The 26041-nt window shown below is 60.4% G+C and overlaps 5 protein-coding genes across 8 annotated transcripts in view; 1 reads left to right on the top strand and 4 right to left on the bottom strand.

Moving 5' to 3' along the window:
- SLC2A4RG (SLC2A4 regulator) overlaps positions 1 to 1116 on the bottom strand; it is a 9133-nt gene extending 8017 nt beyond the window's left edge. The window contains exons 1-2 of the mRNA XM_040638614.1: positions 989 to 1116; positions 527 to 681 (exon numbers count right to left, since the gene is read on the bottom strand). Coding sequence (XP_040494548.1) covers positions 527 to 681; positions 989 to 1099 — 266 coding nt within the window. The 5' untranslated portion in view covers positions 1100 to 1116. The remainder of the gene's footprint in view (positions 1 to 526; positions 682 to 988) is intronic.
- An 815-nt stretch (positions 1117 to 1931) lies between these two features.
- Positions 1932 to 4871, bottom strand: LIME1 (Lck interacting transmembrane adaptor 1). Of its 2 annotated transcripts, XM_040638608.1 has the most exons (7): positions 4337 to 4871; positions 3782 to 3894; positions 3405 to 3523; positions 3196 to 3253; positions 3038 to 3125; positions 2540 to 2910; positions 1932 to 2441 (listed from the first exon to the last, which is right to left on the bottom strand). In XM_040638608.1, the coding sequence occupies exons 3-7, from the start codon at positions 3500 to 3502 to the stop codon at positions 2214 to 2216; spliced, it is 843 nt and encodes a 280-aa protein (XP_040494542.1). In that variant the 5' UTR covers positions 3503 to 3523; positions 3782 to 3894; positions 4337 to 4871; the 3' UTR covers positions 1932 to 2213. The 2 variants fall into 2 exon arrangements, with proteins under 2 accessions (XP_040494542.1, XP_040494543.1); XM_040638609.1 differs by lacking the exon at positions 3782 to 3894 and having other exon boundaries at positions 2081 to 2441.
- A 150-nt stretch (positions 4872 to 5021) lies between these two features.
- ZGPAT (zinc finger CCCH-type and G-patch domain containing) lies at positions 5022 to 16646 on the bottom strand. 2 transcript variants are annotated; one of them, XM_040638605.1, is made up of 7 exons: positions 16509 to 16646; positions 15431 to 16077; positions 7499 to 7632; positions 7174 to 7329; positions 6172 to 6291; positions 5683 to 6082; positions 5022 to 5448 (listed from the first exon to the last, which is right to left on the bottom strand). In XM_040638605.1, exons 2-7 carry the CDS (start codon positions 16012 to 16014, stop codon positions 5310 to 5312), a joined length of 1533 nt encoding a protein of 510 aa, XP_040494539.1. In that variant the 5' UTR covers positions 16015 to 16077; positions 16509 to 16646; the 3' UTR covers positions 5022 to 5309. The 2 variants fall into 2 exon arrangements, with proteins under 2 accessions (XP_040494539.1, XP_040494540.1); XM_040638606.1 differs by lacking the exon at positions 16509 to 16646 and adding an exon at positions 16401 to 16417.
- Positions 16634 to 24157, top strand: ARFRP1 (ADP ribosylation factor related protein 1). 2 transcript variants are annotated; one of them, XM_040638611.1, is made up of 8 exons: positions 16634 to 16758; positions 17458 to 17556; positions 17760 to 17847; positions 18043 to 18125; positions 21224 to 21305; positions 21527 to 21597; positions 22189 to 22289; positions 22360 to 24157. In XM_040638611.1, exons 2-8 carry the CDS (start codon positions 17464 to 17466, stop codon positions 22445 to 22447), a joined length of 606 nt encoding a protein of 201 aa, XP_040494545.1. In that variant the 5' UTR covers positions 16634 to 16758; positions 17458 to 17463; the 3' UTR covers positions 22448 to 24157. The 2 variants fall into 2 exon arrangements, with proteins under 2 accessions (XP_040494545.1, XP_040494544.1); XM_040638610.1 differs by lacking the exons at positions 16634 to 16758; positions 17458 to 17556; positions 17760 to 17847; positions 18043 to 18125 and adding an exon at positions 18174 to 20492.
- On the bottom strand, positions 24095 to 25841 carry TNFRSF6B (TNF receptor superfamily member 6b). Its single transcript, XM_040638607.1, has 3 exons — positions 25209 to 25841; positions 24869 to 25072; positions 24095 to 24532 (listed from the first exon to the last, which is right to left on the bottom strand). The coding sequence occupies exons 1-3, from the start codon at positions 25648 to 25650 to the stop codon at positions 24249 to 24251; spliced, it is 930 nt and encodes a 309-aa protein (XP_040494541.1). The 5' UTR covers positions 25651 to 25841; the 3' UTR covers positions 24095 to 24248.
- Between the last annotated feature and the right edge of the window lie 200 nt (positions 25842 to 26041).

Below are 26041 nucleotides of genomic sequence, written 5' to 3'. Positions count from 1 at the left end.
CGCCAGGCCTGGGAGGGAGGGAGCAGCCAGCAGCAGCCAGGGGAGACCAGGCTCCAAGCGCAAGCAGGGTCCCCAGGCCCCAACAGGCCAGGCCAGAGCCCGTCTCCACCTGAGAAGCCAGCTCTGGGCGTGGGACACCCAGGAGGGTTTTGGGCAGGGCTAGGAGATGGCAGCCCGGAGCCCTGGGATTCCTGGACCGTCAACCTCACGTCAGCGGGCAGCCTCTACCGCACAGAGACGGACAGGGGCCCCCTCCCAGCTCTGCGCTCTGGCCCCCAGAGCTGGGGGGGGGCACAAGGGGCAGTATATATTGATAATTTCTGCTCCACTCCTCCAGCGCTCGAGAGTTCCAGAGGGGCGCCGAAACCCTAGGTCGGGGCCCTGACCTGCCCTCCACCAAGCTCCCCCACCCCCGTGGGGTGGGGTTCGAGAACGCATGTGCCCGCGCCCCACCCACCACCCCTGCGCAGACCAACGCACGTGTGCGCACGCCCACCTCGGCCTGGCGCGCGGGACCCTGGCTCACCTCTGCGCTGGCACCGGGATGTGCGCGGACGGCCTCGGGGGCCCTACAGCCGCCCCCGCCCACGTCCCCGGGGCCCCTAGGTCGGCGGCCCGCGGCTCCGGCTCCCGAGGCAGCACGAACGCCAAGCCCGCAAAGCCGCCGCCCACGGCAGGGCCCTGCGGAAGGGGCAGGCTCAGCGCAGGCGGCACGGGGGTTCCCAGCCCCCACCCCGGATCCGCTCCGCACCCGCCCCCCAAACCGGCTGCGGCCGGTGGGGACGGCGCGGCCCCGCCCCCGGCCCCGCCCCCGGCCCGGCGCGGCGGGAAGCGCTCCCGGGCCGCCCGGCCCCGCACTGCCAGGCCCGCGGACACGCGCGGACCGCCACGATCGCCCCGCCCCCGGGGGCCCAAAGTTTGTGCAGCCCCGACGCCATCTTTGCAGCGAGGGAGTTTGGTCGGCGCCCCGCCCCCAGGCGCCCGGTACCTGCGGCGGCGCGGGCACCGATACGGGCGCGACCGCGGGGTCCCGGCCGGCGGCACGGGGCGGGGGGCGCCCGCAGCCCGGAACAGGCAGCGGGGGGCGCTCGGCCTCCATGGCCGGCCGGCCGGGTGCCGAGGCTGCAGCGGCGAGGGCGGACGCTCGGGACTCGGCCCCCAGGCCGGGCCGGGCTGGCCGGGCCGCCGACCCCCGCCCTCGATCGGCCGCCGCCCCGCCGCGGCCGGAGGCTGCCGGCCGGCCACGCCCCCCTCGCGCGGCTCGCGCGCCCCGCCTCGCGGCCCCGCCCCTGGCGCACGCCCATTGGCTCGCGCGCTGTATCAACATTCCGAGGTGGCCCGCGGCCGGGGCCAGCCGCTCTCCCATTGGCTTGCGCCCCGAGGCCCGGCCCCCGAGCCGGCCGCAGCAGCGCGGCCTGGGGAAAGGGCCCCACTCGCGGCACCGCGAGTGCCTGTTGGCCTCTCGGCCCTGCGGAGCCCGGGGTGCCCGTGCGCCCCCGCCGCCGGGGAAGTCCGGCTTACTCGCGGGTGTGTCTGCGCGCAGAGCTGCCAGATCCGGGGAAGGGGCCGCGTCTCCTTGGCGGGCTTCCCGGGAGCAGGTTATTCTTTAACGCACGACTGCCCACCTACCCCCGTACCTTATGTAACACCAGGGGCTGGGCGGCGGAGCCCTCCCTTAGTGTTCAGGGTCCAAGTCCCACCCTGGGGCGGTCAGCTCGCGGGCCGGCTGCAACACGCGCTAAGACCGACTTGTCCTGGGGACCACCACCCCTAGAGCTTGCCTCCCTTCCCCATAAGGCCTTCTGAAACCAGCTGAGCACGGCTTCAGGCGACAGGGCCCAGGCACCGCAGGCAGGAGGGTCCTTCCAGACAATCCCCGCAACCTTCCCAGTCTTTCGAGAAAAGTAGGCAGCGAAGCACGGCCGTATTCACCCCCTGCGCTGGGGATTTATTAAGACCTTGGGAGAGGCCAAGAGGCCACTGCAGCCAGGACCCCCAGGGACCTCACAGACTGGAAGCCTTGGGATCTGGACTTCGTGCTGCCAACTTCAGGGGGGCGGGGGCAGGGAATGGGGGTTGGGCAGTACTCTGGAAGGAGGAACTCTATACTTGGTTGTCCAAAGCAGATGGGGAGTGGGAGAGACCCCTCCCTAGGTTGAGGCTGGGGAAGCCAGGAGCCTCCACGCCCTGCACAGGTGCACTCATGCTAACAGCTAGAGCTGGAGGGCTCCAGGTGCTGGGCAGGCCATCTCCTGGACACTCTCATACACATTTTCCAGCAGTCCATCATCCTTGCCCAGGCCTCTGAGTGGGAGGGTCTCGTAGGATTGGTCACTTCCCAGAGGCGGAATAACTCCCCTGTTCTTGGGGTCCAGCTGGTCTGTGGAAGGTCCTGGGTCCCTCTTTTTAGGCTTCCTGACTCTGGAGTACAGGATGTCCACCTGGGAGAGAGGAAGCCAACCCAAGAGGGGTCAGCACCATCTACTCCTTCAAGGACCTGCACAGCCCTACCCACCCTACCCCATCCACTCCGGTTTACCTGAACAGCTGGGGTCAGCTCGGCCTTCCCCTGACCCAGGCTTTGGGGGCCCTGATCTGTTTCCTTTAGCTTCTGGATACAAGCATACTCAGCCACCTCGGGTCTGGCCTCAGGCCCAGGCCCAGGCCTGGCATAGCTGCTGGTCAGCCGTGCCCCTGCCCACACCACAGGGCTGGCTGCCAGGCTGGCTCTGGGGATTGCAGCCAGCCCCACATTGGAATAGGTGGCCTCCGGGCAGATGGAGGGTGAGGTGGCAGTGGGCATTGCCCAGGGCAGTTCCCAGTGTGAGAAGGCTGCCAGAGGTCTGCTGGTGCCTCTGGACACCTCCAGCCATTGTGGGCGCAGGATATCCATGCTGGCAGGCCTCGGGGCTAGGGGTGGGGTCAAGACAGAGGTTACTGGGGCAGGGGGGCAGGGAACAATTGGGGAGCAGCAGAGCAGCCACAGGGTGCAAGCCCTGCCCGCCACCCAGGTCCCACCCCTCCCGGCTCCGCTCACCTCTGCAGCCACTGGGGCCTTGGTGCAGCTCGTGCAGTCTGGTGTCCGACTTGCTGAGGGTGCAGACGTGGTGTCCTCTCAGCAGTGACTGGGGGCAAGGAAGGCTGGTCGGTCCTGTGCTGGTCCCACCCTGGCCCTGGGGACAGCCTGGCACTCACCGCTTCCACGGGCATCGCACCGCCCCGGGGCCTGGCCTGCTGCCTCTGCACCTGCTTCCTGGGGGCAAGAGTCTCATCAGGCCAGGGAGGCAGAGATGTGGGGCCAAAGTGCAGCCTCTGGGGCAAGGCCCAGTAGGGAGTCTCCTGCACGGAGCCAAACCTGCTTGGAGCCCTGCCCCACACCAAAGCCAGGCCAGGGATGGACATACCTGTGACAGGCTGTGCACAGTGTCCACAGCCAGAGGAACAGGGCAAGGCACCCTAGGATCCAGAAGGCAGGAGGGGCTGAGGGCACCTGTGGCCCCATCCTTCAAAGCCACAGGTAAGCCTGGGGGCAAGAAGACATGGCTGCTGGGGGCAGAGAGGCTGGGCACCTACCTGGCAGCCTCCCTGCTGCACCTCAAGCTGCTGGGCAGTCCCCTCCCCCTGGGGTGCTCTGACTCAGCACACAGGAAACCCCAAGGCTCCACGGCCCCCCCTTCCTACAGAAGCATGGCGGTCCAAGCCCTAGCAGCCACCTTCCCACCTCTGGAGGGGGCTCCTACTGACGTGTAAGGAGGTGTGCTCTACGGGGCCCCGTGAGTACCTGAGTGGGCGAGGGTGACCCAAACGGTAGCTGAACGTGGCTGCTGAGAAGGAGCAGGGGAGTTGTGAGTAGGCCAAGGGCCTGCTGTGTTCACCGTAGCCTCGACTTGGGACCTAGGGAAGCCCTGAGGTCACACCCTCGGCCCTCTGAGGCACAGGCCACTGTCTCAGGTGATGCCCCCCCCTTCCAGCCATCCACCGAAGAACTTGGTCCCCTGAGGGGCTGGAAAGGCAGGGGAGGGGTCAGCAGGCAGGGAGAGGTTGCTTTGGCTCCTGACTGCCCCCACCCCACTTCTCCCCGGCTCTCCACCCCTCCCATCCAACTGTCCGTGCCATCAGACTGTGGTCTCCTTCCTGGGATCTTAGCAGAGCTGCTGGGGTGGGGTGTCTCTGGAGACAGGAGCCAGTCTGCCCAGACCCAGGGAGTGGGCTTACCTCATAGGAGGGTCCAGGCTGGCTAACCTGGTCCTCCCAGACCCCAACCCTCAGCTGCCCCCAGGAGGGCACCATGGGGTCTGGGGACCTGACCAGGCTAGATGCCAGAACAGGCACTTACCACGGCCCCGCGCGCAGCGTCTCTTCATCAGCCCCGTCTGGAGCAGGCCCAGCGGCTTGGGCACCCTGCGAGGCGTCTCTGTGCCGCCCTCCGCTGAGCGCCCCACCTCACTTCCTGTCTCTGCATCTCCCTGCATCTCCCCACGCAGCCACTCAACGCTCTGCTGACATGGCTCCTGCCACAGCCCTGGGTGAGGTCTAGACATCACTCGGCAGGAGTACACGGCACGCTGGCACTGCTCCCAGAGCCTAACTCACGTGTGTCCACCCTCACGCTGGCGTGGACACAAGCACAGCACGGGAACTGGGCGGTCTCGGGGCCACCAAACCCTCGGACTATATCCCAGGCTTTCAGACTTCCAAACCCAACCCATGAGGTCTTCCTGCCTCATTAACAGTGCTTCCCAAGGACTCACTACTCGCCACGACCCCCTCCCACTGCTGCGGCATCAAGTTCCACACATTTGTGGGGGTCAGGCAATACGGGGGGCACGCTAAGCTCTGACCCTCCTCAGAGCTGCTGGCAAAGCCCCGTCCAAGACAGCAAAGAGAATGCCAGTCCTTTGGGCCCTCCGCCTCTGGGCAGGGGGCAGCGGCCTCACTTAGGGCCCTTCCAGCCCGGCCCCATGGCCCAGTGCAGAGACCCCTCCAGCCCCAAAGACCCCACAAGCCAGTTGAGCCTTCACTGAAAGACACAACACAAGCACTTTAATGTCCTAGCTAAGGAGACCCCTAAGACACTGGCAGGTGGGCTCAACGGGCAAGTAAGTGTCCAGAAGTGACCCCTGCAGCCCCATATCCATTCAGCAGTGTCCACACGCCCTAGGCCAGCAAGAAGGCTTGCCGCAGGGGTTAGTCTGGGAGCAGGCCAGCCCCTCTGCCAGTGGCATCTAGTTGCTGGGTGACAGCGAGTCTTCCAGAGGGAGGCCAGGCGCTGGGGTCCCTGAGCTCTGTCCACTGCGTGCACGGGGGCTCTAGAACTCAGTCATCTTCTTGTGGGTGTCCGCTTTCCTCTGCTCGCGCTGCAGGCCTGCCTCCTGCGCCTGGAGCTGCCCCAACTCCCGCTGGGCTCCCGCCAGCCTCTCCTGCAGCTGGGCTGCCGTCACACTGTGCCTAGAGAGGAGCCTGGCATTCAGGGTGGGTTGCTGGGCCACTGGCACGAAGCCCCCACACTGCTGTGGCCGCTGCCCATCCTCCTCCAAGCAGCCAGCCCCTCCTCGGATAGCTACTACCCTCGGGTCAGTGCAAGTTCCTACAGGGGAACCGGGGGCTGGGTGCCCACAGCAGGGCTGAAGGTATTGCCACCCTGGGGTCTGCCCTCTGCCTGGAGTTTGGCCCCACACATACCGGCCGGTGTTTCGGGCAAGGGCCTTCTGGATGCCCCGGATGTCCCGCTGGGTTTGCTCGATCTTCTTCTCCGTCTGGAAGAGCTGCAGGCTCAGGGCCCGCTTGGCACTCTTGCTGGCATGGTACATTTCCTTACTGCTCCTCCTCCCTGGGGGGGCCACCCTAGCCTCCAGGGCCCCAGGCGCCCGGCACTGCAGCTTTTCGTTCAGAAAGTCAAATACATTTCGGGGGGGCGGGCGTGCGCCCCCACGCCCCTGGCATTTCGGGGGCCTCTGGGCGCCAGGCTCCCTGCCCCGGGTCCTCTTCTGCAGGATCTCTGCGCACTGGTCCAGAGATTTCCCTCGAGGCAGCACCACAGCGTGGATGGGCTCCACCCGGCCCTCCGCGTGTCGGCCCAGACCTGGGGGTGCACAGGGCTGGCACTCCTGCTGCCGGACCCCAGTGGGGCTGTGGCGGCCCCCTCCCCTCCCCAGGGCAGCACACACTCACCCTTGCCAAACTCGTAGCCCATCTTGGCAAGGAGTCTGGAGCCGATGCCCCGTGTGTGCACCTCCCAGCCAGCGAAAGCGGAGCTGCAGGTCCCGTGGTCAGCAGCACTGGGTTCCACCACTGCAGGAAAGAGGGCAGCGGCTCGGCCCCACCAGATGGGGAGCACCCCGGCTTCAGCCCGTGTTAGCCCAGGAGCTCAGCTCTGGCCCAGGCCATGAAGCCTTGCACCTTGGGCTCTCCATCAATTGCCCAGACCTGTTGTTGGCACGTGACTATAAGGCTGAACTCAGGGCCGAGTGTGGCAGAGTCTGCTCTAGACCTCCCCACTCAAGCCCTCCCCTGACCTGCCTTCTCAGGCGGTGAGCTCCCCTCCTCCCCTTATAGAAAGTCACCACCACCTTCATGGCTCGGTCCTCCCTGCCACCACCGTGAACACGGGGGTTCAGAAACTACCGACTCACAGAACAGAATCCGCAGGAATGCCTCCCCTCTACACCCTAACTGACCCCTCGGGAGGGCTGGATGCCTCCAGCTATTCCTGAAACTCTCCTGCCCCAGGCTGTCCGGACACAGCCTCTCCTCTACCCACCAGACCCCCAGCCCGTGTGGAGACCACTGGAAGGAGCTGCTCCTGCCTGTACCCCATGCCCCGCCAGCCCCTTCTTGCATGCTGACTTGCGTGTCTGACCTGACTTAGCAGACACTGCTTGAGCGTGCAGGGCGTGGAGTTGTAACCCTCACATGTGCTCCCTGAAGACAAGAGCCAGGTCTCTGCATCTGTGGGTCTCAGGATCTGCCCCACACCCTGCACACACTCTCTCATTTCCCCCCACCTCCTCAGGCACGAGTGCCCCCTCTGCTGAGCACAGCCCACTTCCCTGCAGTCACACCCTCCAACTGTCTGGTTAGATGGTCACAGGCCCCGCCAGCCGGAAGCCTCGCACAGTGACTGCTGTCAGTGCTTCCCCTGCTGGCTTCTGGGATTCTGACCTGCCGGCATACCTCTGGCGTAGCTAGGGTCATCCGCGTCGCCGCCGTCAGAGTCCGAGGACCCTGAGGGATCTGTGCGCAGTGGGGGCAGGATGCTATCCCCCTCCACCACGGCCTCCTTCAGCAGAAGTGAGTCAAACTTGACTGTATAGTAGCCGTTATCCACATCTGGAGGCAAGGGACAAAGACAGGCCAGGTCAGTGGCCTCAAAAGGTGGTAGGAACCCCACTGTTGGAACGAAGGTGGGACCGAGGTCGAGGGTGGTCTCGCTCCGCTTGGGCATGGAACAGGGCTCTCCAGGAAGGGCCCTGTCTGAGAGGCCCGTGGGCAGCCTCACCGGTTATCCGAGCTGGGTACCAGAGGCCATCCTGCTGTTTGGCCAGACAGGCAGAGCCGGCCCGTAGGGAGCTCAGGTCCGGGTCCTGGAAGGGGCGCAGCTCATCCACAGAGACCACCTGCCCATGGGAGAACCTGCCAAGACAACCGCAGGGGACAGGGGCTCAGACAGCGCACCAGGGGCAAGTGAACCGAGGAGAACCTAGTCCACCTGCCTGGGCATTGCCCTGAAGGGAGGGAGAGACGGGAGACAAACGGACACACACACACACACGTGTGCACAGAAACACATCCATTCACACACGTACATATACCTCTGCACACAAACGCAAGCACATACACACACACATGCGCACACGCGCGCACACACACTCTCTCATTTGCAGGATGGACCTGGCTACCCTGAGGACATGATGCTTCTTCGCACCACTCTCCAGCCCTCTGGGTAGAGTAACAACGTGGTGGGCAGAGAAGCGTGGGATTACAGCTCCCGTCGCCTCTCGGGCAGGCAGGAGGCCCCAGCACGAGCAGATAATCAAGGCGGGTGTGTTTGTGTATGTGCGCTCACAGGACTGAGTCCTTCCCAAACCAAGTAGGAGAACAGGTGTAACAGTGACGTCCTGACCTTTAGATATCAGTGAACCAGTGAGATTAAAACCAAAACCGAGAGAGGGAGGGGAGGGGAGGGGAGAAGAAAGAGGCGAAGAAAGAGGAAGAAATGTGGGGACAAAGGACTACAAACTTCAACTCTCCCAAATAAAGGCATGAAAGACTAACCACATATCCACTCCCCTGTGCCAGCACTTCAAAGAGGAAACCGTCCTAACCCTACAGGAGCCATCGGGGACCGGCATTTACCCCACGACGCAGAGCTGATGCTGGCCCATGGCAAGTCCTTCCAGGCGGGAACCGGTGGTGGCACAGGGGACGCAAAGGAAGGGGCTCCATCCTCTCTCAGGGGTGGACAAAGATGGCCTTGGACACCTCCCCTGGCAAGACTGTGGGCAGTTCCTCCTCCTCCCTGACTGTCCTCAGGCCCTCAGGACACTGCCAACGAGGGCGCAGCACCAGCAGCTGCAAGACCGGGCCCTAAACGCAGTGCAGTGGCGACTCTGCTTGGAAACCCTTGTTCAACCAAGGAGCAACCGATGTGTTCAAAACAGGAGGTCTACCTCCACCCACGACTGAATTCAAACACACACCCACTTCAGCACTCCCACAGACACGCGCGCCTCAGACACAGGTGGCTTCACAGACATGTGCGCACACACACGCTCTCCACATGCCCCCAGACACGGGACCCCAGACACCACCACTGAAAATTTCTCTGCAGGAATCTTCAGTGATAATAGAAGCCTGAAAATTTGGTACCCTCCTCAATCTGGGAAAGCACGTCTAAGAAATGATTCTAGAAAAATAATAATGAAAGTATGCAAAGATTTGGCTCAAAGGATGTTAACCAAATACAGAAGTAGTTAATGGCATATCTGTAAAATGAATTTAAAACTAAGACAATGGGCAAATTGACTAATGGAAAGAAAAAGAGCACCCGGGAAGAGCACCGCGCACACGCAACACGTCCTATGCGACGGAGGGGATACTACCAACCAGTCAGGAAAGGACGGACTGCTGGTTTCGTAAGGAAGAGATTAGAAACTGGTCTCCCGTATTAAAAAAACCCAACTCAATCACCTACCTCACAGCATTCACGGAAATGCATTCCAGAGTAAACAAAACCTGAACCTGAAAACAAGTATTTAGAACTATAAAGAAGGTTCTGAGTTCCAGTTGTGACCAAGTATAGAAAAGTAAGGCTAAAACTAAGCAGAATGGTCCAAACTCACAGCTTCAGAACTCTGGAAATGGAAGTCATTATTTCTGAAACAGTGCCCAGCTTTGGGTCAGAACGGGAGGTGGAAATGTCTGCAGCCTTCACAGGGGGGGGTGCTACCGGCTGGCCCCTGGGTGGAAGTATGACAGGGATGAGACCCAGGGCCTCGTAAAGGGACGAACCGGATAAAACGGACAGCTCTGGTGCCTTTGGGCCCAGCTGTCGAACAGGGGGTATTTAGCAAGGACCTAACAGGTACTTCAGGATCCGAAAATGAAATGACCACAGAAGGGCTCCACCCCTCAAGCGCCCCTGCTTCTCCAGGAAACATTGTGCACGCTTTGGGAGCTTCAAGAGATGCCGGGGTCAAGTGAAAGCAGAGCGGGACTGGGGGCTGGCTGCACTTGGAGTGTGCCCCTCAGCCCACAGAGACTGATGGACCGGTGGGGAGAAGCCTCTCGGGCAAGAGTGTTTGAGAAGAACCTCTGCCTAAATCATTGGCTGGCCGCTAAGCCACACCGCGAGTCCTAAAAAGCCAGGCTAAAAAGTAAATATAAACTAAGAGGTCTGAGCAGAGCCCGCAGAAGCTGAGCAGGAACAGACTTCATAGCGGAAGTCCAGCAAACACACAGTAGAGCCTGCTGAGGAGAGCGAGGCAGAGTCAGAGCGGCTACCAGATATTATCCGAAATGTACGGCTTTCGATAAAAACTGAGGAGACATGCAAACAGTCAACTGTGACCCATATTTAGGAAAACAAGAATCTGACTGAGTGGGCCCCTAGGTTGAATCTTGCAAAGACCTCAAAGCAGATAGTGTGAGTATATTCAATAAATAAAAATATAATGACAATGATTCAAGAAATAGTGAATCTTAAAACAGACATAGAGAATAGATAAAAAGAATAAAGGGGAAATTCCGAAGTTGAAAAGTCAGTAACTAGAACGAGCGGCTCACTAGACAGGACACTTCCGGCGTCCGTCCGGCGCGTAAGAAGTTAGGAAGTTGCCCCTTTGTTGGAAGCACAGCTAAAAAGCTGAAAAAAATGAAAGAAATCACTAACTCCTCTTAGATCCGTAAGAGAAGAAAGATCACAGGGCACACTGCTTGGCCAAAGTTGGAGAGACCAACAGGTAGCTAACAGAGCATCACAGCTTACCAGTGCGGTAAGCCCCTGGCAGGAGCCACCGCAGGACCCAGTGCTGGAGAGGTGACCCTGACTGTGACTGAGGGCTGCTGGTGGCTCGGTGTGCACAAGTCTGAGAGTTCGAACCTCCAGGGGGGCCCATGGGGCTCTCACGTTTTTTTAAATAAAGGTTTTATTTCTTTATTTGAGAGACAGAGAGAGAAAGAGAGCACAAGCAGGGGCAGAGGGAGAGGGAGAAGCAGACTCCCCACGGAGCAGGGAGCCCGACGCAGGCTCGATCCCAGGACCCTGGGACCATGACCTGAGCCAAAGTCAGACGCTTCACCGACGAGCCACCCAGCCATCCCAGGGTCCTCACGCTTTTGTGAGTTTCACTCCAGGAGCTCTACCAGGTTCTCACAGTGAATGCTGCAGAGAGGGGGAAAGGGACCATCTTGAAATACCTCTGAGCACTCTACTCTGTTCTTTTTAATGAGGCCTGTCCTCAGGGGAAACTGTTCAACGGAGCCTAATCTGATGGGGTTTTATCAGGACCTAGTTGAACTGGGGGTTGGAGAAACCCCGAAATCCAGCCCAGTCCAGCCGTCCTGTGCCCCCTCGATGGGGCATGTGTGTGACTGAGAAGTCCACGTGAAGCTCATGATCTGGGTGCACAGGCTCCCTAAAAGCCTGCCGTCTGATCCGAGGACTAGAGAACGCTTCCCGTCTCACACCTTACCACCACGTCACTAAAGGCCCATTTACAGGTACAGTTCCTTTAACCCAAAACAAACAGAAAATCCTGAAAGTAGTGACAGAGAAGGCCCTCTTCGTGTACAAGGGCCCCTCAATAAGGTTAACTGCCAACTTCTCATCAGAAGCTATGGAGGCCAGAAGGCAGCGGGACGGCATACTTAAAAGTCCTGAAAGAAAGAAAAAATCCTGTCAACCAAGAATTCTATATCTGGCAAAACCATCCTTTGAAAGAGAAATTAAGACATCCCGATATAGACAAGAGCACAGGAGTTCGCTGCTCATAGACCTGCCCTACAAGGAATGCTAAAAGGGAGACCTTCACATGAAACAGAAGGACACTAGACCATAACTCAAGCCACGTGAACACTGATAAGAGCAACTACATAGGTAAATATAAAAACCAGTATTATTATTACTTTTTTCGGGGGGTGGCAACTCATCCTTTTTTCCTGTGATTTGAAAGACAAATGCATGAAGTAATAGTCCTACACCTGTATTTCTGGGCACACGAGTACAAAGATGTAATTTTTAACAGTAACGACACAAGGGTGGGTGGACTGTGTGGTAGAGTTTCCGTGCACTATGGAGGCTCAGCTGACATTATTCAAACTAGATTGCTATGTTAACCATAATCCAGAGAGTGTCATTAGGAAAATAACATAAAAATATGTCAAAAAGAATCAAAGGGAATCAAAGTGATACGACGGAAAAAACAAACACCGAAGAAAGCAATGATGAGGAAACGGAGAAGCAAGTGACATAAGGCCTACAGAAAACAAGGGCACCCAGCGCACAACTCCTGATCTCAGGGTTGTGAGTTCGAGCTCCACACTGCATGTAGGGCTTAGTTAAAAATAAAATCTTAAAAAAAAGAAAAGGGGCGCCTGGGTGGCACAGCGGTTGAGCGTCTGCCTTCGGCTCAGGGCGTGATCCCGGCGTTATGGGATCGAGCCCCACATCAGGCTCTTCTGCTGTGAGCCTGCTTCTTCCTCTCCCACTCCGCCTGCTTGTGTTCCCTCTCTCGCTGGCTGTCTCTATCTCTGTCAAATAAATAAATAAAATCTTAAAAAAAAAAAAAAAGAAAAAACAAGTAATAAGATGACTGAGGTCAGTCTTTCCTCATCAGTAGCTACTTGAGATGCAAGTGGAGTACATAAACCGGAAGGATGGATGAAAAGAACGATCAAATTCTATGCTATCTATAAGAGACTCATTTGCAGGTCCAAAGACAACAATACGTTAAAAGTTACTAATGCACGTCTTTCGTAAAAGTGTTGTAACATGAACTTTTGAAAAGTGGGGGATACCTGTATAGAAAATCAGCATCTCAACAGACTGAAATTTGTTAAATATACTGAAATCCTTAAGTCCATAAGGATATTAGAAATATTTTTTAAAGCTTATTTATTACCTTCTCAGGATGAAAGAGAATCAATTCATTTTCTTGGAAATGACGTAAAGAAAATGCAAAAATCCAGCATGTATCCTGCATTTTCTATACGAACTGTACCACTGGGTAGCCAAATCACAGATGAGAAAAGCATCTCTTCATGGCTAGCAAATGAGAATGAACGGACAGAAAGATCCCGCTGAATCAGTGCACCGGGCCCTGATCCCCAACGGCATCAATGGCTGCTACCATCACAACAGAAAAACTAGACACCGAGTATGTCTTGATGAAAGAACAGCACCAGAGTCCTGCCAAAGCGGGTGAGCCTGCGTGGGGACAGCTCCCTCAACCCCGCTGCCAGCTGGCAGAGGAGCGTGCCGCACGGCACCGGTGGTGATCAGTGACGGGCCCAGTGCTCCAGTCAACCGTGAGACCGGGAAAGGCAGGGAGAAGGGTGTGCACAGCCAGATTCAGACATAGCAGCTTACTGAGCAAGATTACACTGCAGTGTCCAAACCACAGTCACGCTTGGGTGACAAGCTGTAACAAACACAAGGAGGTGACTAGAACAAAAGTCTGGAATAGTGGTCATTTTTGGAGGAGGGAGCAGACTGCGTTTGGTTTGAGGTACGTGGAGGGGCTTCGCAGGGGGTTGGCAAATTCGCAGCTGTGAGCCGAGTGGTGACTGCTAGGGGGCTACAGTAATACCCATACTGTGTACTTACTTCGCACATCTGAGTTGTCTACAGCAAGGTAAAGCTAACATCTACCGTGACCTTACACCATGTAAGGTACCGTTCACATTCTTTGCACACATTAATGCATTCCATTCTCCCAACAACAATGAAAGATAATTCTCATTTGTTTCGCAGATAAGGAGACTGAAATACAGAGATTAAGTTATAACAAATGTACAAAAAGATGCTACATCTTACTGGGAATCAAGGGAATACAAATCCTATCACGATACCACTTTCCCAGCTTTCAGCGCGCAAGAGTCTGCAAGTCGGATAATATTACCACAGGCTGGCGATTCCAGAGAGAGCTAGGGACTGGGAACTGTACTTCATATGGAGACGGAAACTCTGCATACCCTCTCCACACGGGTTAGGTGCTATGGAAATTCTTGGCAGGTACCAAGATGTTCACAGCAAGTTGCTTGTAATAAAAATTGGAAAACATCAGAAAGCAACAGAATAAATAAAATGTGGCATATTCGTGAGGGAAAATAACAGCTGTTAAAATGAACTAAACAGCTCTGTAGGTATCAACATAGACGTCTCTCAAAAGCACGTGCAGTGAAAGAAGCAAGCTGCAAAATGAACCATACTGTGTGATACCACGTTTTAAAAATAGCCTAACTACGTACTCTTCGTACATACACTCATGTCTGTGAAGAGCTAATATCTGCTAGAGGGAAACACAACTGAGTTGTGATTGTAGCCTCGCAGGATGGGGAGGGGCTGTGACAGAGTGGGGAGTCGAGGGCGTTTCAATGTTTTTTGTTTTATTTTTTAAAAATGTAAAGCAGGGGTGCCTGGGTGGCTCAGTCGGCTGGGCATCAGACTGTTGGTTTCAGCTCAGGTCATGGTTCCAGAGTCAGGCTCCGCAATCAGCAGGCAGTCTGCTCGAGACTCTCTCTCTCCCTCCCCTTCTGCCCCTCCCCACCCCGCACACGCACACGCATGCTTTCTTTCTCAGACAAATAAATGAATTTTTAAGCAAATGCCAGGAAATGGCTCATTAGTCCGTGGTGGTGAGTGGGTGTTGTAGGCTGCATCCGTTGGGCCTAAAGCTAAAGCAGTTGGGGGTGGTCTCCGAGTGGGCCCGCCCCTGGTGCCGGCTCACAGGCTGCCCCTCCGAGCCAGGCAACCTTAGCCACAGGAGGGCCCACCTCATGGAGCTGATGCACAGGTGAGCTAATCCGTGTCCAATTCCAGGAGCAGCGCCTGGCCTCGAGAAAGCAGCACAGGGATGTGTCACCCAGGGGCGTGGAGGGACCCCAGAGGGACGAATGGCAGAAACGACAACAGAGCCTACTGCTCTGTTCCTTGACCGATTTGTTCACCAGCACACGGATGGGTCTGCTTTGTGAAAACTCATCAAGTACATTTACGATTTATGCACTTTTCCTGTACGTATGCGACACTTCGATAAAACTTACAAGGAAAGAAAGACGTACAGAAAAATGTGTCAAACACCACTCTGGACCCAGCAACAGTCTATAAAGAAAGATGACGACCAAAGAACTAGAAATAGTTTCCCTGGATTATTGACAAAAAAAGAAAATTATCTACCAGACATTTCAGTAAATATTCCCTCCAAAGATGAAATAAAAAGGAGCAAAAGCAAAGTTATGCACTTAATAAAAACAAGACATCATTGCAACGGTTGTGGAAATTTCAATGTGAACAAAATGTTATAGCTAAATTTATTAGGGGTACATTCTTAAGTATTTATAGATAAAAAACCAGTAATTTTTGGAATTTGCTTTAAAATAGTCCCAGAAAGCAAAGTAGGACAGAGAAGAGCTGAACGGAGGCTGGCAAGGGCCGGTCCACAATGAAGCGGGCATCGGGGTGTGGACAGTGAGGGCGCTGCGCTCTCCAGCTCCGTGATAAAGTCTATTTTACGAGTTTTACCCTAAAGAATGAAACTAGTGATGGGGGGCACCCTCAATTTAGTCAAGAAAGTCCAATAAACATGCAACGGAGGCCAGCGCCGTTAAGAACCCACCCGGCCCCAGAGCTGTCTGCTGGTCAGACCCACCGCGACCCTGAGCCTGCGGGGAAGCCCTCACGCCCAGACGGGCCCCCAGGGGAGGGAGTTACCTGCAGTTCTCCTGGAAGCGGCACTTTCCCTCCAGGAAGAACGGGCAGGGTTTCAAGGACTTGTGAGTGGGGCAGAGGTAGAGCACGCGGACGCCCGTGGAACCGTCGTCGGCCTCTTCCGTGCCCACAATCATAGCGTTGTGATACTCCAGGGTGCCCCAGGAGCTGTAGTAGGGCGCGTTCACCTTCCTCCCACTCCACTCCTCCTCGTCCTCGTCCTCGCCCTCTTCCTCCTCCTGCCCAGGCCGGCTGGGCTCTGGCTTGGCCTCTCGCTCGGGAACGGTCTCCAGCTCTGCCCCGGGTGCTACAGGCACCTCCACCCCCTCCGCAACGGCCTTCTGGAAAGCCAGGTACTCAGCATCGTCCGGGGCCGGGTGCTCTCCATCCAGTGCGGCCAGAAGCTTGCTCTTCCTGACAGACACCAGGCTGGCCTCGGTGAGCTCGATGAGCTCCTTCAGGTCCCCCTGCAGCTGGCGCAGGTCCGCCAGCTCGGAGGGATCCAGGCCGGCACCCAGCGCCAGCTCCACCTGCTGCAGCTGGGCTCCATAGGTCTGGAGGGCGCTCTGCAGGCTCTCCTCGTCCATCCTGGAAGGACGGAGGGCAGGCGCGGGTCCCTGGGTCCTCAGCGGGAGGCGCGGGAACCAGAGCTGCAAGAAGGACAAGCCGCTCAGCCCCGGATCGGCCGCCCCTGTTGCCGGCGCCCCCCCCGCGGGGCTGACAGCCCCCTGTGCCCACAGCTGCGCTCAGCGGTCCTCACGACAGCCTGCGGAGCCGACGCACGGCTCCCTCCCGTTTTAGAGACGAGAGAAAGGGCTGGAGAGCTTCTCGGACCCGGCCGCTGCCCCACAGCCTCGGCTCCCTGCCCTCCGCGCCCGGCGCCCCCCGCCCCGCGGCCCCTCCCCCCTCCGACTCCGCTCCGGCCGCGGCCTCCCCGCCCCAGGCTTCAGCCCATCTCCGTTTGACCTGTCACCTCGGGCCCCGGCCCAGTCGCCCCAGATCGCGCCCCCTCGCCCGGGCCGGGCCCCTCCTCCTCCGCGCGGGCTCCCGGCTGCCGCCATAGAGACCCCGCCGGCCTCACCGGCTAGAGCGGCCGGCGCCCCCGCTTCCGCCCTCGCAGCCCACCGGCACTTCCTCCCGAGCGCCGCCGCCGCCGGAAGTGCTTCGCGCGGGGAGCGCCGGGACGCAGCGCGCGGGGAGCGCCGGGACGGCTCCGCCCTCCGCGGGCCGCCGGCCTGCGTCCCATCGGGCGCCGCGCGAGGCCAGCGCGGGGTCAGCACAGGTCGGCGGGGTCAGGCGTGCGGCGGCTCCGCGGCCCGGACGGGCGCGAGGTAGGCCACGGGGCTAGTCGCCACTTCCCGGGCGGGTGGGGCGGGCCCCGGGCCCGAGGGCGCGGCGGGGACTCGCAGACCGGGCTCCGCCGTGAGACCCCGTGTCTGTCTGGGCGTCGGTGGTCGAACGCGGGGGGCCGGGCGGCCTCCCGTCCCGGTCGGTCCGCGCCACCTGCCGGGCGCATGGCCTCTCCGGGGCCGCCGCCCCGCCGTCCCCACGCAGCCCCGCTTCTGAAAGCCGCCGGACGCTCCCCGCTGGGAGTTTGCCGGGTACCTGCTGGGGGCGGGGGTATCCGGCCGGGGGCGCCGCCGAGCCCGGGGAAATCTGACGTCTTGGCCGGGACGGGGACCGGGACCTGCCCCTCCTCCGAGAAGCTGAATGCGCGGGGAGGGGCAGGGGTGGAGTGGGAGTGATGGCGGGGAGCGGGGCGGGGGAGGAGTTCGGGGGGCGGGGAGGGGGGGGGTCGGCCGTGAGAGGAGTTCGGGAACGGGGTTGGGAGGGGGTCGGCCGGCCAGGGGAGGAGTTCGGGAGCGGGGCGGGGGGGTGTCGGCCGGGGGAGGAGTTCGGGGGGCGGGGCGAGGGGGGGGTCGGCCGGGGAAGGAGTTGGGGAGCGGGGGGGGTCGGCGGGGAGCGGTGTGCGGGGGCGGGGGGCGGGTGAGCGCAAAACCGTCCCATGACCTGTGTCTTCGGGCGCGCAGGGCAGGATGTACACGCTGCTGTCCGGCCTGTACAAGTACATGTTCCAGAAGGACGAGTACTGCATTCTCATTCTGGGTCTGGACAATGCTGGCAAGACGGTTGGTGCTTCTTCCTCGTCACCCTCCCGCCCCCGGGATCCATACCCCTCGCTGCATGTTTATTGCCTGCACAGAATCCGAACCCCGCTGGAGGCCGCCGGCCAGTCCCCCCCAGCTCCCGTAGAAGAGACCCCGGGAGCGATGTTTGGGACACAGGTTTGGAAAGATCCAGCCCTTATCTGTCGTCCTGTTTCTCTTTTCAGACGTTTTTGGAACAGTCAAAAACCCGGTTTAACAAGAACTACAAGGGGATGAGTCTGTCTAAAATCACTACCACCGTGGGTCTGAACAGTAAGGGGGTCCTTTAGGGCTGTGGGTTGTGGGGCTGATTCCCGAGGCAGCTGTGATGCCAGCAGGCAGATGGTCAGCAGCTCCCGTGGGCCCCGCAGTCGGGGTACCCCAGAGTGGCTCGTCCCTCTCCTGGAGCCGGGAGGTGGCATGTCAGGGACCAGGGCCCTGGCTTCACCCTTTCCCTTCTCTCCCCAGTCGGCACTGTGGACGTAGGGAAGGCTCGCCTTATGTTCTGGGACTTAGGGGGCCAGGAAGAGCTGCAGTCTCTGTGGGACAAGGTAAGAGAGTCACCACACAGGGTCCCTGGCCACGCACTGCCTGTGCCTCACTTCATTTTTCTCCGGGTGACACCCATCCGCCGTTCCTCCTCTTCCTCGGGAAAGTTGCGGATTCCCTTTTGTTTCTGTCTCGTCAGCGGCTTTATCACCTGCTTTGTTCTTGAGGGTTCCCCCCAGTCCTATTCCAACTCCCGCATCCTTCCCCCAAGAGTGAGGACACACTTGGTTCCTTTTGAGTTAGAGATTTTGCTGTTAATCACCACAAAACAAGACAAGAAGTGGCTGAGAAACAGATGTGGGGAGGGAACGACGCCCGCAAGATGCTCAGCTACATCACTGGGGCCCGCGTCTCCTTGGCTGGTGCCGCTTCCGTCCGTTCCGCCTTAGGATCTGTTCTCTGTGGTGGCCTCTTCCCCATCAGGGGAGGGTGTCCTCAGAGGCTTATAGCCACTGCCTCCTCCCTGACGCAGGTTTGGGGCATTTTTGGGGCCCCAGTGTGGAGCTCTTCCTCCCACACACCCCACACTGGGGTCGTCTTCATCTCAGCCGGTGCCGGGCCCTGTGGTCCCCCAGTGAGCCGGACCGACCTAGTCTCTGCCGTAGGCAGCCCTCTCCTGGTGGATTGGTGCAGCCCAACACCGGGGCACAAATGTCCCTGTCCCAACGCTGGTGGTGGTGGTGTGCTTGCTCCAATTCTGGGAGTACAGGCGTGCTCACCCCGACGCTTACTAGTTGTCATTGTGCTTAGAACTGAGTATCCAGGTCTTGAGTTCTGGTTTGATTGCAGCAGTCGGGACCCAGTCACCTTTTTCCAGTCTCTCTGAAGTGTCGTCTTCTGGTCTGACTTCTGTCCTGTGGCTACAAGTTTACCAACAGATTCCATGGCCATTTAAGTTGGACCGAGACAGAGTGAAGCCAGGGCCTGCTCTTCTGGACCAAGACTCACGAGGGGAATGAGACAGGACCTGACATTGCGTCATAGGGCAGAGTCTCAGGAGCAGGTGCCGAGACGGAGATTGGGGTGCAGGATGTGTGTTGAGGACCAGCTCCTGGGAGGGGAGCTGGGAGAGCGTGGGACTGGGCAGGGGCAAGGGTCAGCTCAGGTGGCTGGCTCAGCAGGGAGCCCTGGAGGAGAATTGCTCCTCACAGCTGCCCCATGTCAGGCCAAGCTGACCAGGACCCTTCTGGCCTGGTGGGTCACCACGGTGGGCTGCCTTGGGCAGCTGTGATTTGGGGATGAGGCTCTCGGTGGGTTCAGGTAGTTCCTGCGGGAGCCAGCAGGTTCATTCACTGGGCGCATGGCCCACCGCTCGTGTCACACCTCTGACTGGGGCGTGGCTCCTTCGGGGCTATTTCCTAAGGCCAAGCTGGAGGAAGGAGAGGCGGCTTTGCAGCTGGCAGTGTCCCCTGCTCTAGCTACCGCTCCTGCCCGTGGTGTGAGTCATCACAAGAGTCTGAACCCCTGATCGCTGAGCCCCACTTCTCGGTTGAGCTCTGGGTTCCTCATGAGCTTCCTGGCCCCCCGTGGAGGGGTACCCTGCCTTCCACTCTTGGGGTCAGTTATCCCTGCCAGGGCGGGGTCTCTTCTGAACCCACGGTGTGCAGCACGCCTAGCAGGCAGCCAGGATTTGTGACCCAGTAGGTCCCTTCCTGAGCCTTTGGTAAAGGGGTTCCTTGGTGGTGACCATGCTCACAGCCCTTTGGGTCCCAGAGCTGTGAGGATGGGCAGCAGAGCCCCCTGTGGGTCACCAGGATGGATGGGAAGTAGAGCTCCTGCTCCCTCCCCTATTCCCAGGTGCTGCGTCCTGGGGCCTGGCCCCCCTGCGCAGTCTGGCACGGGGACACGGTGTTGGGCTTGCTGTCGTTTTGCTCATGCACAGTCCCGGATGTCCAGCGTCCGTTGCTCTCACCACTGCCGGGCCATCACCTGACACCCGTCTGCCTGGGTTGGGTCGCACACTGCAGGGGCTGTGAGGCGACCCTCTCCCCGGGCTTGCTGCCGGCCCCATGCAGCACCCCTTCCCGCCATGGACACTTCTGCTGTCAGGCCGGCCAGGTCCTAGTTGTCAGTCGCAAGACAGCTTGCTGCCTGGAGCGCCTGCAGCCCTCCATCACCCAGTGTGTAGGCCAGGGGAGGTGTGTGTGTGTGACTTGGCGGCCTGCAGAACCCGGATGGCCACCTGCATTGGGCTTCCTTCTCTGCAGCAAGCACAGACACAAAAGCGTGTCTCACAAGATGGGGAGGGGGGGATTTTTCAGCATGCCCTGGTCACACCCCAAGAGTTTCCCGGAGCTGTCAGGCCTGCACCTGTCCAGGGTCTTCAGCTCCCCAGCCACAAGCTCGTCCCGCCTGCTGTCGCATCGCGTGTACGTGGATGTCCCAGGTTTCCGGGCTCCCCTGACAGCTGGGGCAGAGATGCTGCTGTCGGCTCGGCAGATGTGGACACTTCCTGTCTTCTTTTCTGACTGGGGTAGATGGTGGGGTCACCAAGTCTGCGGCCGTGTCCCCCATGCCCCACGCTCCATGAGCCCACCCCTCACATTCCCCACTTGGTGCATGTGCCCAGTTTTGTCTGCACAGTTCTCTTCCCCAGGCCCTGGGCTCTGACACCACTGCTGTATGCATGCCTAGGGCTGACAGCTCTCCTGGCCCCAGTCCAGCCTGCAGAGCTCCATGTTGCTGGCCCAGTCCTGAGCCCTGCCTCTCCTTTTGGTGTCCTTTCTGTGGCTTATCAGTGGTATGGCCACCGGGCTTGCCGTCCACACTGGCACGTGACCTCTGCTTCCAGGACTGCATGGGGGTCAGCTTGGTTTGGGCTCCAGCTCCCAAGTCCTGTCCTTCCTCTCCAGCCACTTGTTAGGCCAGTGGTCGTGGGCGGTTTTAGGAGCAGATGCTAAAGAGTTTGGGGGCTCAGCACCCGCGAAGTGGACAGAGGGTGGTGGCCGCCCCCTGCCCAAGGTCAGCAAGCCCCCTGAAGCAGTTTAGGTTACATCACCACTCTGCCCTTCCCTCCACCCCCTGAAGGCACCGCAGAAGAGCCTTCCAGTTGGGTGGCCAGGTGCTTGTGGCCCAGCACCCCCTTTCTGCCTCTCCCCAGTACTACGCAGAGTGCCACGGCGTCATCTATGTCATCGATTCCACGGATGAGGAAAGGCTGTCAGAGTCCAAGCGAGCGTTTGGTGGGTACAGCCTGGCTAGGGCTGGGAGGGTGCTGGGGAACGGTCAGGTGCAGTCTGCCCATCCCGTGTGTCTGGAGCTGGCCTTGGCCGGACGTCAGGCCCACGCCAGGCAGATGGGGCCATGGCCAAGAGTGAGCATGCACACTAGTAGAGAGGGGGGCAGGCCTCGGTAGTCAGAGGCAGGTGAGGGGTACTTACTGGCACTTTTCTACCTACCCCAGAAAAGATGGTCACGAGTGAGGTGCTGGACGGTGTCCCCATCCTGGTCCTGGCCAACAAGCAGGACGTTGAGGTGAGCCTCTCATCCCAGCATCCCCACAGTGGTCCCCAGAGTAAGCGTGCCCCATCGCTGGGGGTGGAGGATAGGGTGTCTGCTCTGGACACCCCAAGCCGTATGTGTCCCGGGTGTACATAGCCCTCCCACGTTGCAGGGCACCTTCTCTCCACAGGAGGATGGGCATGGCCTATGCCTCTGCCCCGGGCATGGCTGGAGGCGTGGTGGGGAGACCCTGTGTGCAAAGGGATCCCAGGGTGGGAGTCAGCTCTGACTTTGGCCCATCTGCCGCCCTTGGGATTGCCTCAGCTGAGTAGTGGCTGCTCTGTGGTTGTCTGCATGGGGGGTGGGGACTCTGTGGGGCCTGTTCTGTAGCACGTGTGCCCTCGGGTCGGGGCATTGGAAATCACTTCTGTCTATCCCTCACTTCCTGTGGACCGTCTATGCCACCTGCTCCGTCCTCTCTCTGAGACCACTCATTGCAGGACCCCTCTAGGCAGAGAAGCCCTGAGCCCAGCCCCTCACTGCCAAGACCACGTCCTGCCCCAGGAGCAGGGCGTCTCCTGCAGTGCGTGGGACCCTGCTCCTCACTGCTTCGCCTTCCCCCAGACTTGCCTCTCAATCCCCGACATCAAGACTGCGTTCAGCGACTGCACCTCGAAGATTGGCAGGCGCGACTGCCTGACCCAGGCCTGCTCGGCCCTCACAGGGTGAGTGGGGCCCTTGGCCCCGGGGCTGGGGGCTGCAGCTGGCCCTCCCTCATGCCTGCCGTCTCCACAGCAAAGGGGTGCGCGAGGGCATCGAGTGGATGGTGAAGTGCGTCGTGCGCAACGTGCACCGGCCGCCGCGGCAGAGGGACATCACGTAGGCATGGCTGGCGCCCAGTGGTGCCCGCGACTCATCCCTGAGTGCCAGAGGGGCGCTCCTGCTGGCTCCCTGCCACCAGTCCTGGGGGTGGGTTTGCTTTGCTCTCGGTTTCTTCGTTTGCTTTGTTTTATCTTTAAGACAAACTTTTCCCTGTGTCCGTACAAGTGTAGGTATCGGAAGGCTTCTGCTGAGGGGAGTCGGGGCAGCAGGACCCCCACACGACCCCTGCTGGGGATGAGGTCTCCCTTTGGAGCTGCTGCCCCGGCAGCCCTGCCTGCCTTTCCCGGGGGGTCCTGTCTGGAAACAGGCTTCCCTGGTGCTGCCCCGTGCAGCTCCCCACGGAGGCGGCTGTTGGGATCCTGATTGTCCTGTCTCTGTCCTCTCTGGCCCTGGAGATGGGGTGGGGGCTGGTGTCCTCTTGAGAGAGGGAGACCTGGCCGCCTTTGCTGGAGGGCAGCAGGGCCTGGGGTTCTGGGCCCTCAGAACAGGGCACGAGGATCTTCCATTGGCCTGACATCACCTCCTTTTGATCCCCAGCAGGAGGGGAAGGAGGGAGTGTTCCCTCCACGTGTGTCTGTTGCTGACTTGGGACAGCCGGTTGCCATCGTGGGGCGTGCATGGTGGGGGCTTTGGGAAGGCGGGCTGGGTTCCCGTGGAGCCCAGGTTGGTTCTGTGCTGGGCCTTCATTCCCAGCTGGGGGAGAGGGGCGGGGTCCCTCTTCCGTCTGGGGACAAGCTATGTCGAAACCCACAGGCCTGGTAACAGTCTCCCCGGGTGAGACTGGTCCTCGGGACCCTCCCCACATGGCCCCTGCTGGAGCTGGCACTGACTGCTGGCCACGGTGTGTCTAGAATGACGGGGGTCTGAGCTGCTGTCCATCGCCCCTCCAACACAGTGACCACAACACAGGGGCACCCAGGGTCGAGCTGTGACCTTCGTGGGCACTGTCTGCCTGCTCATGGGGATGGCTGAGCCAGAGCTGGGGACCTGATGGTTTCCTGTCTGAGATCCAGTCCCTGGTGGGAGCCTGGAAGGGGTTGCTGAGAAGGCTGAGTCAAGGCCAGGGGGCGGGGGGGATGCAACTGCAGGTGAGGTGACTCACGGGGAGTCATGGGCTCCTCGTGGGGGTCAGGTACGGGGTCCAGGGCCCATGGGGCCGGCCGGGAGTCCCCCAGGCTGCATCTGGAGTAGTCCAGCCCTTCTCTGAGCCTGCCTGAGGGGAAAAGCCTTGTTTCCCAGAAAAGGAGTGGGACGCACCCAGCCTGGGGGAGGTCCTTGGCGGGTCCCCTCCTGGGAAATCCCCTGCATGCTGGGACTGGGTGGAGCTCAGATGGAGGGGCAGGGTGAGAGGGAAGGGTCTCCTGGTGGCCCAGGGCACAGGCTTCTGCTGTTCTGTCCAAGCTGGGTCCTGTTGCACAGCAAGAGCCCCCCACACTGTCATAGCCACAGAGCGTAACCTAGGGGGTCATGGAGCCAGCCTCAGGGACCTCCACGGGGCCCCCAGCCGGACGGGACACACCTGCTACCCGCTGGCCATCTAACAATCCCTCCTGTTGAGGGTGTGTCCCACGGGGGGTGACCAGCAGCCAGAGGAAGCATGGGGAGCAGGGGGGTGTCCCCACCAGATGTGCCTGCCATGCACTCCGTAGACAGTTTCACACCCATTGTACAAAATGGCTTTATAAAAAAATAAACAGTTAGTGCAACAGGAGCCTAGTCGGTCAGTCGAGGTTACTGTGGTACCGTGGGGGCGACATCCACGTGGGGCCAAAGCTTGGGAGAATAAATAGGGGGCAGGGTGCTCAGTGTGCCCAGAAGCGTGTGCGGACGCTGCGCTCCAGCCCAGGCAGCCTGGCCTCCCTCAGTGCCCGCAGCAGCCGCGCCATCAGCGCCCCGGCCTGTGTGTCTCGGAGCTCCGTGAGCCGCTGCCACAGCTTCAGCTGGAGGTCTGCGCGGCCCTCCCTCGGCGCCACCAGACCCTGGGCCTCTGGGCCCGCCAGCACCTGCCACAGCCGTAGGAGCCTCTTGGAGGACATGTCCTGGAAAGCCACGAAGTCGATGACGGCGCGCTCACACTCCTCAGCCCCTGCGGGAGGGTCAGGACACAGTGGCAGAGGCCTCCGTGTGCCCACGAGTGGGTGCAGGGCTGAGATGCCACGTCACTGCTGTGGGACCTCCAGGAGGCAGTTTAAACTCCCTGGGACTTAGCTTGAGCCCCGGGGGCGTGGGGAGGAGAGCATCACCTGCCAGCACCGAAGCCCTGTGCACAGACTGTTCACTGGCACCACCCAAGGGCGCCCAGGTGAGTGGGAGGCCCTGCCCAGAGGCCAGCTGAACGCTGCATGCTCCAGGGCTGGGTTTAGGCTGACCTCACCAGACTCACCTGGCCCACCCCAGTCCCCATCCCCTTTCCCCTACTCACCTGGCCCTCCTGGCACCATAGTGCTGAGCGGGAAGCCAGTGCAGCTGGTGCACAGGGCATCGTGGAAAGAGGAGCCTGGCACGTTGAGGCTGAGGCCCAGGGCCGTGCAGTTGCGGTGGGGCTGGCACTTCTCTGAGCTGGAGCTGTTGGCTGAGAAAGTGCCAGGGGGACACGGCTGGCACTGCGTGTTCTGGCTCGGGGTGCCTGGGGATGAGATGGGGAGGAAGGTCAGGGGCACCTGGGGTGCTGTCCTCCGTGGTGGCTGACGTCCCAGGCCACGACCCACCAGCCCTGCTGCCCGCCCAGACCGCTGCTGCCCACTGTAGGCCCCGGTGCCCACCAGGGACAGCCACGCCGGTGCCAGGCGGGCAAGGCGCGTGCTCCAGGCAGAAGCCAGCATGTGCAAAGAAGCCGGGGCGGCAGCGGCAGGCCCGGTTGTGGGTGGCCTCGCAGGGCCGCGCCTCCTCTTCGCGCTCTCCACAGATGACGTTGCAGTAGCGGCAGCGTTCCAGGTAGTTCCAGAACTGGGTGTAGTGACGAGGGGGGCATGCACCGCACATTGTGGGGGTGTCCCGGCGGCACGGCCGCTGCACGAAGGTGCCTGGGGGGCACTGGTTGCACACCAGCCATTCCTGAGTCTCCGCGTCCCGCCATGGGTAGGTGAGCGGCGTGCCCGCCGTCCCCGCCGCGGCGGCTGTGTGTGCCACCAGAGCCAGCAGCAGGGTGGGCAGCGCCCACGGTGGGGTCAGGGGCGGTGGGCCCCGCCTTTCCGGTGTCCACATGGCCCTCACTGGGGCAGCGGCTCGGCCTCCACCGTGCCCGGCAGCAGGGACACCAGGACGACGCACCCGGGCACTGGCAGCACCACCCTAGCCGCTACCACCCCACACTCTGACTTGGGCTGCGGTGCGGGCCTATATGGGCCGGCCTTGCCACGCCCCTGGGGGAGGGCTCACGACCTCCAGGGGACCATGCTTTGACCCGGTTCTCAGCAGCGTCACCACCCCCGTGGCCCCTCCCCCACCAGGAAGCCCCCTCTCCCCCCGCCTGGCGCCAGCCTGCTTGGGAACAGAGTCCAGGGATCGGGCCTGTGAGGGCGCGCCCCCGCACCAGGTCCAGCGGCTGCGGTGGACGAGGGGATGTCCCAGACTCCACTCCTCTCTGGTGTCACAC

This window comes from Ursus maritimus, unplaced genomic scaffold (genome assembly GCF_017311325.1).
Source record: "Ursus maritimus isolate PB19 unplaced genomic scaffold, ASM1731132v1 scaffold_22, whole genome shotgun sequence".
Lineage (NCBI taxonomy): Eukaryota > Metazoa > Chordata > Mammalia > Carnivora > Ursidae > Ursus > Ursus maritimus.
This window is presented reverse-complemented; position numbering and strand designations above follow the sequence as displayed.

Bases quoted from the DNA above. Each gene is read 5' to 3' on its own strand.
- LIME1 (XM_040638608.1), bottom strand. From the start codon at position 3,502: ATGGGGCCACAGGTGCCCTCAGCCCCTCCTGCCTTCTGGATCCTAGGG. The intron at 3,254-3,404 runs GTATGTCCATCC...TCTTGCCCCCAG, and splicing joins CTGTGCACAGCCTGTCACAG to GAAGCAGGTGCAGAGGCAGC. The intron at 3,126-3,195 runs GTGAGTGCCAGG...CCTTGCCCCCAG, and splicing joins GTGCGATGCCCGTGGAAGCG to TCACTGCTGAGAGGACACCA.
- ZGPAT (XM_040638605.1), bottom strand. From the start codon at position 16,014: ATGGACGAGGAGAGCCTGCAGAGCGCCCTCCAGACCTATGGAGCCCAG. The intron at 7,330-7,498 runs GTGAGGCTGCCC...CCTTGCCTCCAG, and splicing joins GTACCCAGCTCGGATAACCG to ATGTGGATAACGGCTACTAT. The intron at 5,449-5,682 runs GTATGTGTGGGG...GCTCCTCTCTAG, and splicing joins CTTGCCCGAAACACCGGCCG to GCACAGTGTGACGGCAGCCC.
- ARFRP1 (XM_040638610.1), top strand. From the start codon at position 20,133: ATGCAGCACCCCTTCCCGCCATGGACACTTCTGCTGTCAGGCCGGCCA. The intron at 21,598-22,188 runs GTGAGCCTCTCA...GCCTTCCCCCAG, and splicing joins CCAACAAGCAGGACGTTGAG to ACTTGCCTCTCAATCCCCGA. The intron at 22,290-22,359 runs GTGAGTGGGGCC...CCGTCTCCACAG, and splicing joins GCCTGCTCGGCCCTCACAGG to CAAAGGGGTGCGCGAGGGCA.
- TNFRSF6B (XM_040638607.1), bottom strand. From the start codon at position 25,650: ATGTGGACACCGGAAAGGCGGGGCCCACCGCCCCTGACCCCACCGTGG. The intron at 25,073-25,208 runs GTGGGCACCGGG...TCTCATCCCCAG, and splicing joins CACCGGCGTGGCTGTCCCTG to GCACCCCGAGCCAGAACACG. The intron at 24,533-24,868 runs GTGAGTAGGGGA...ACCCTCCCGCAG, and splicing joins TATGGTGCCAGGAGGGCCAG to GGGCTGAGGAGTGTGAGCGC.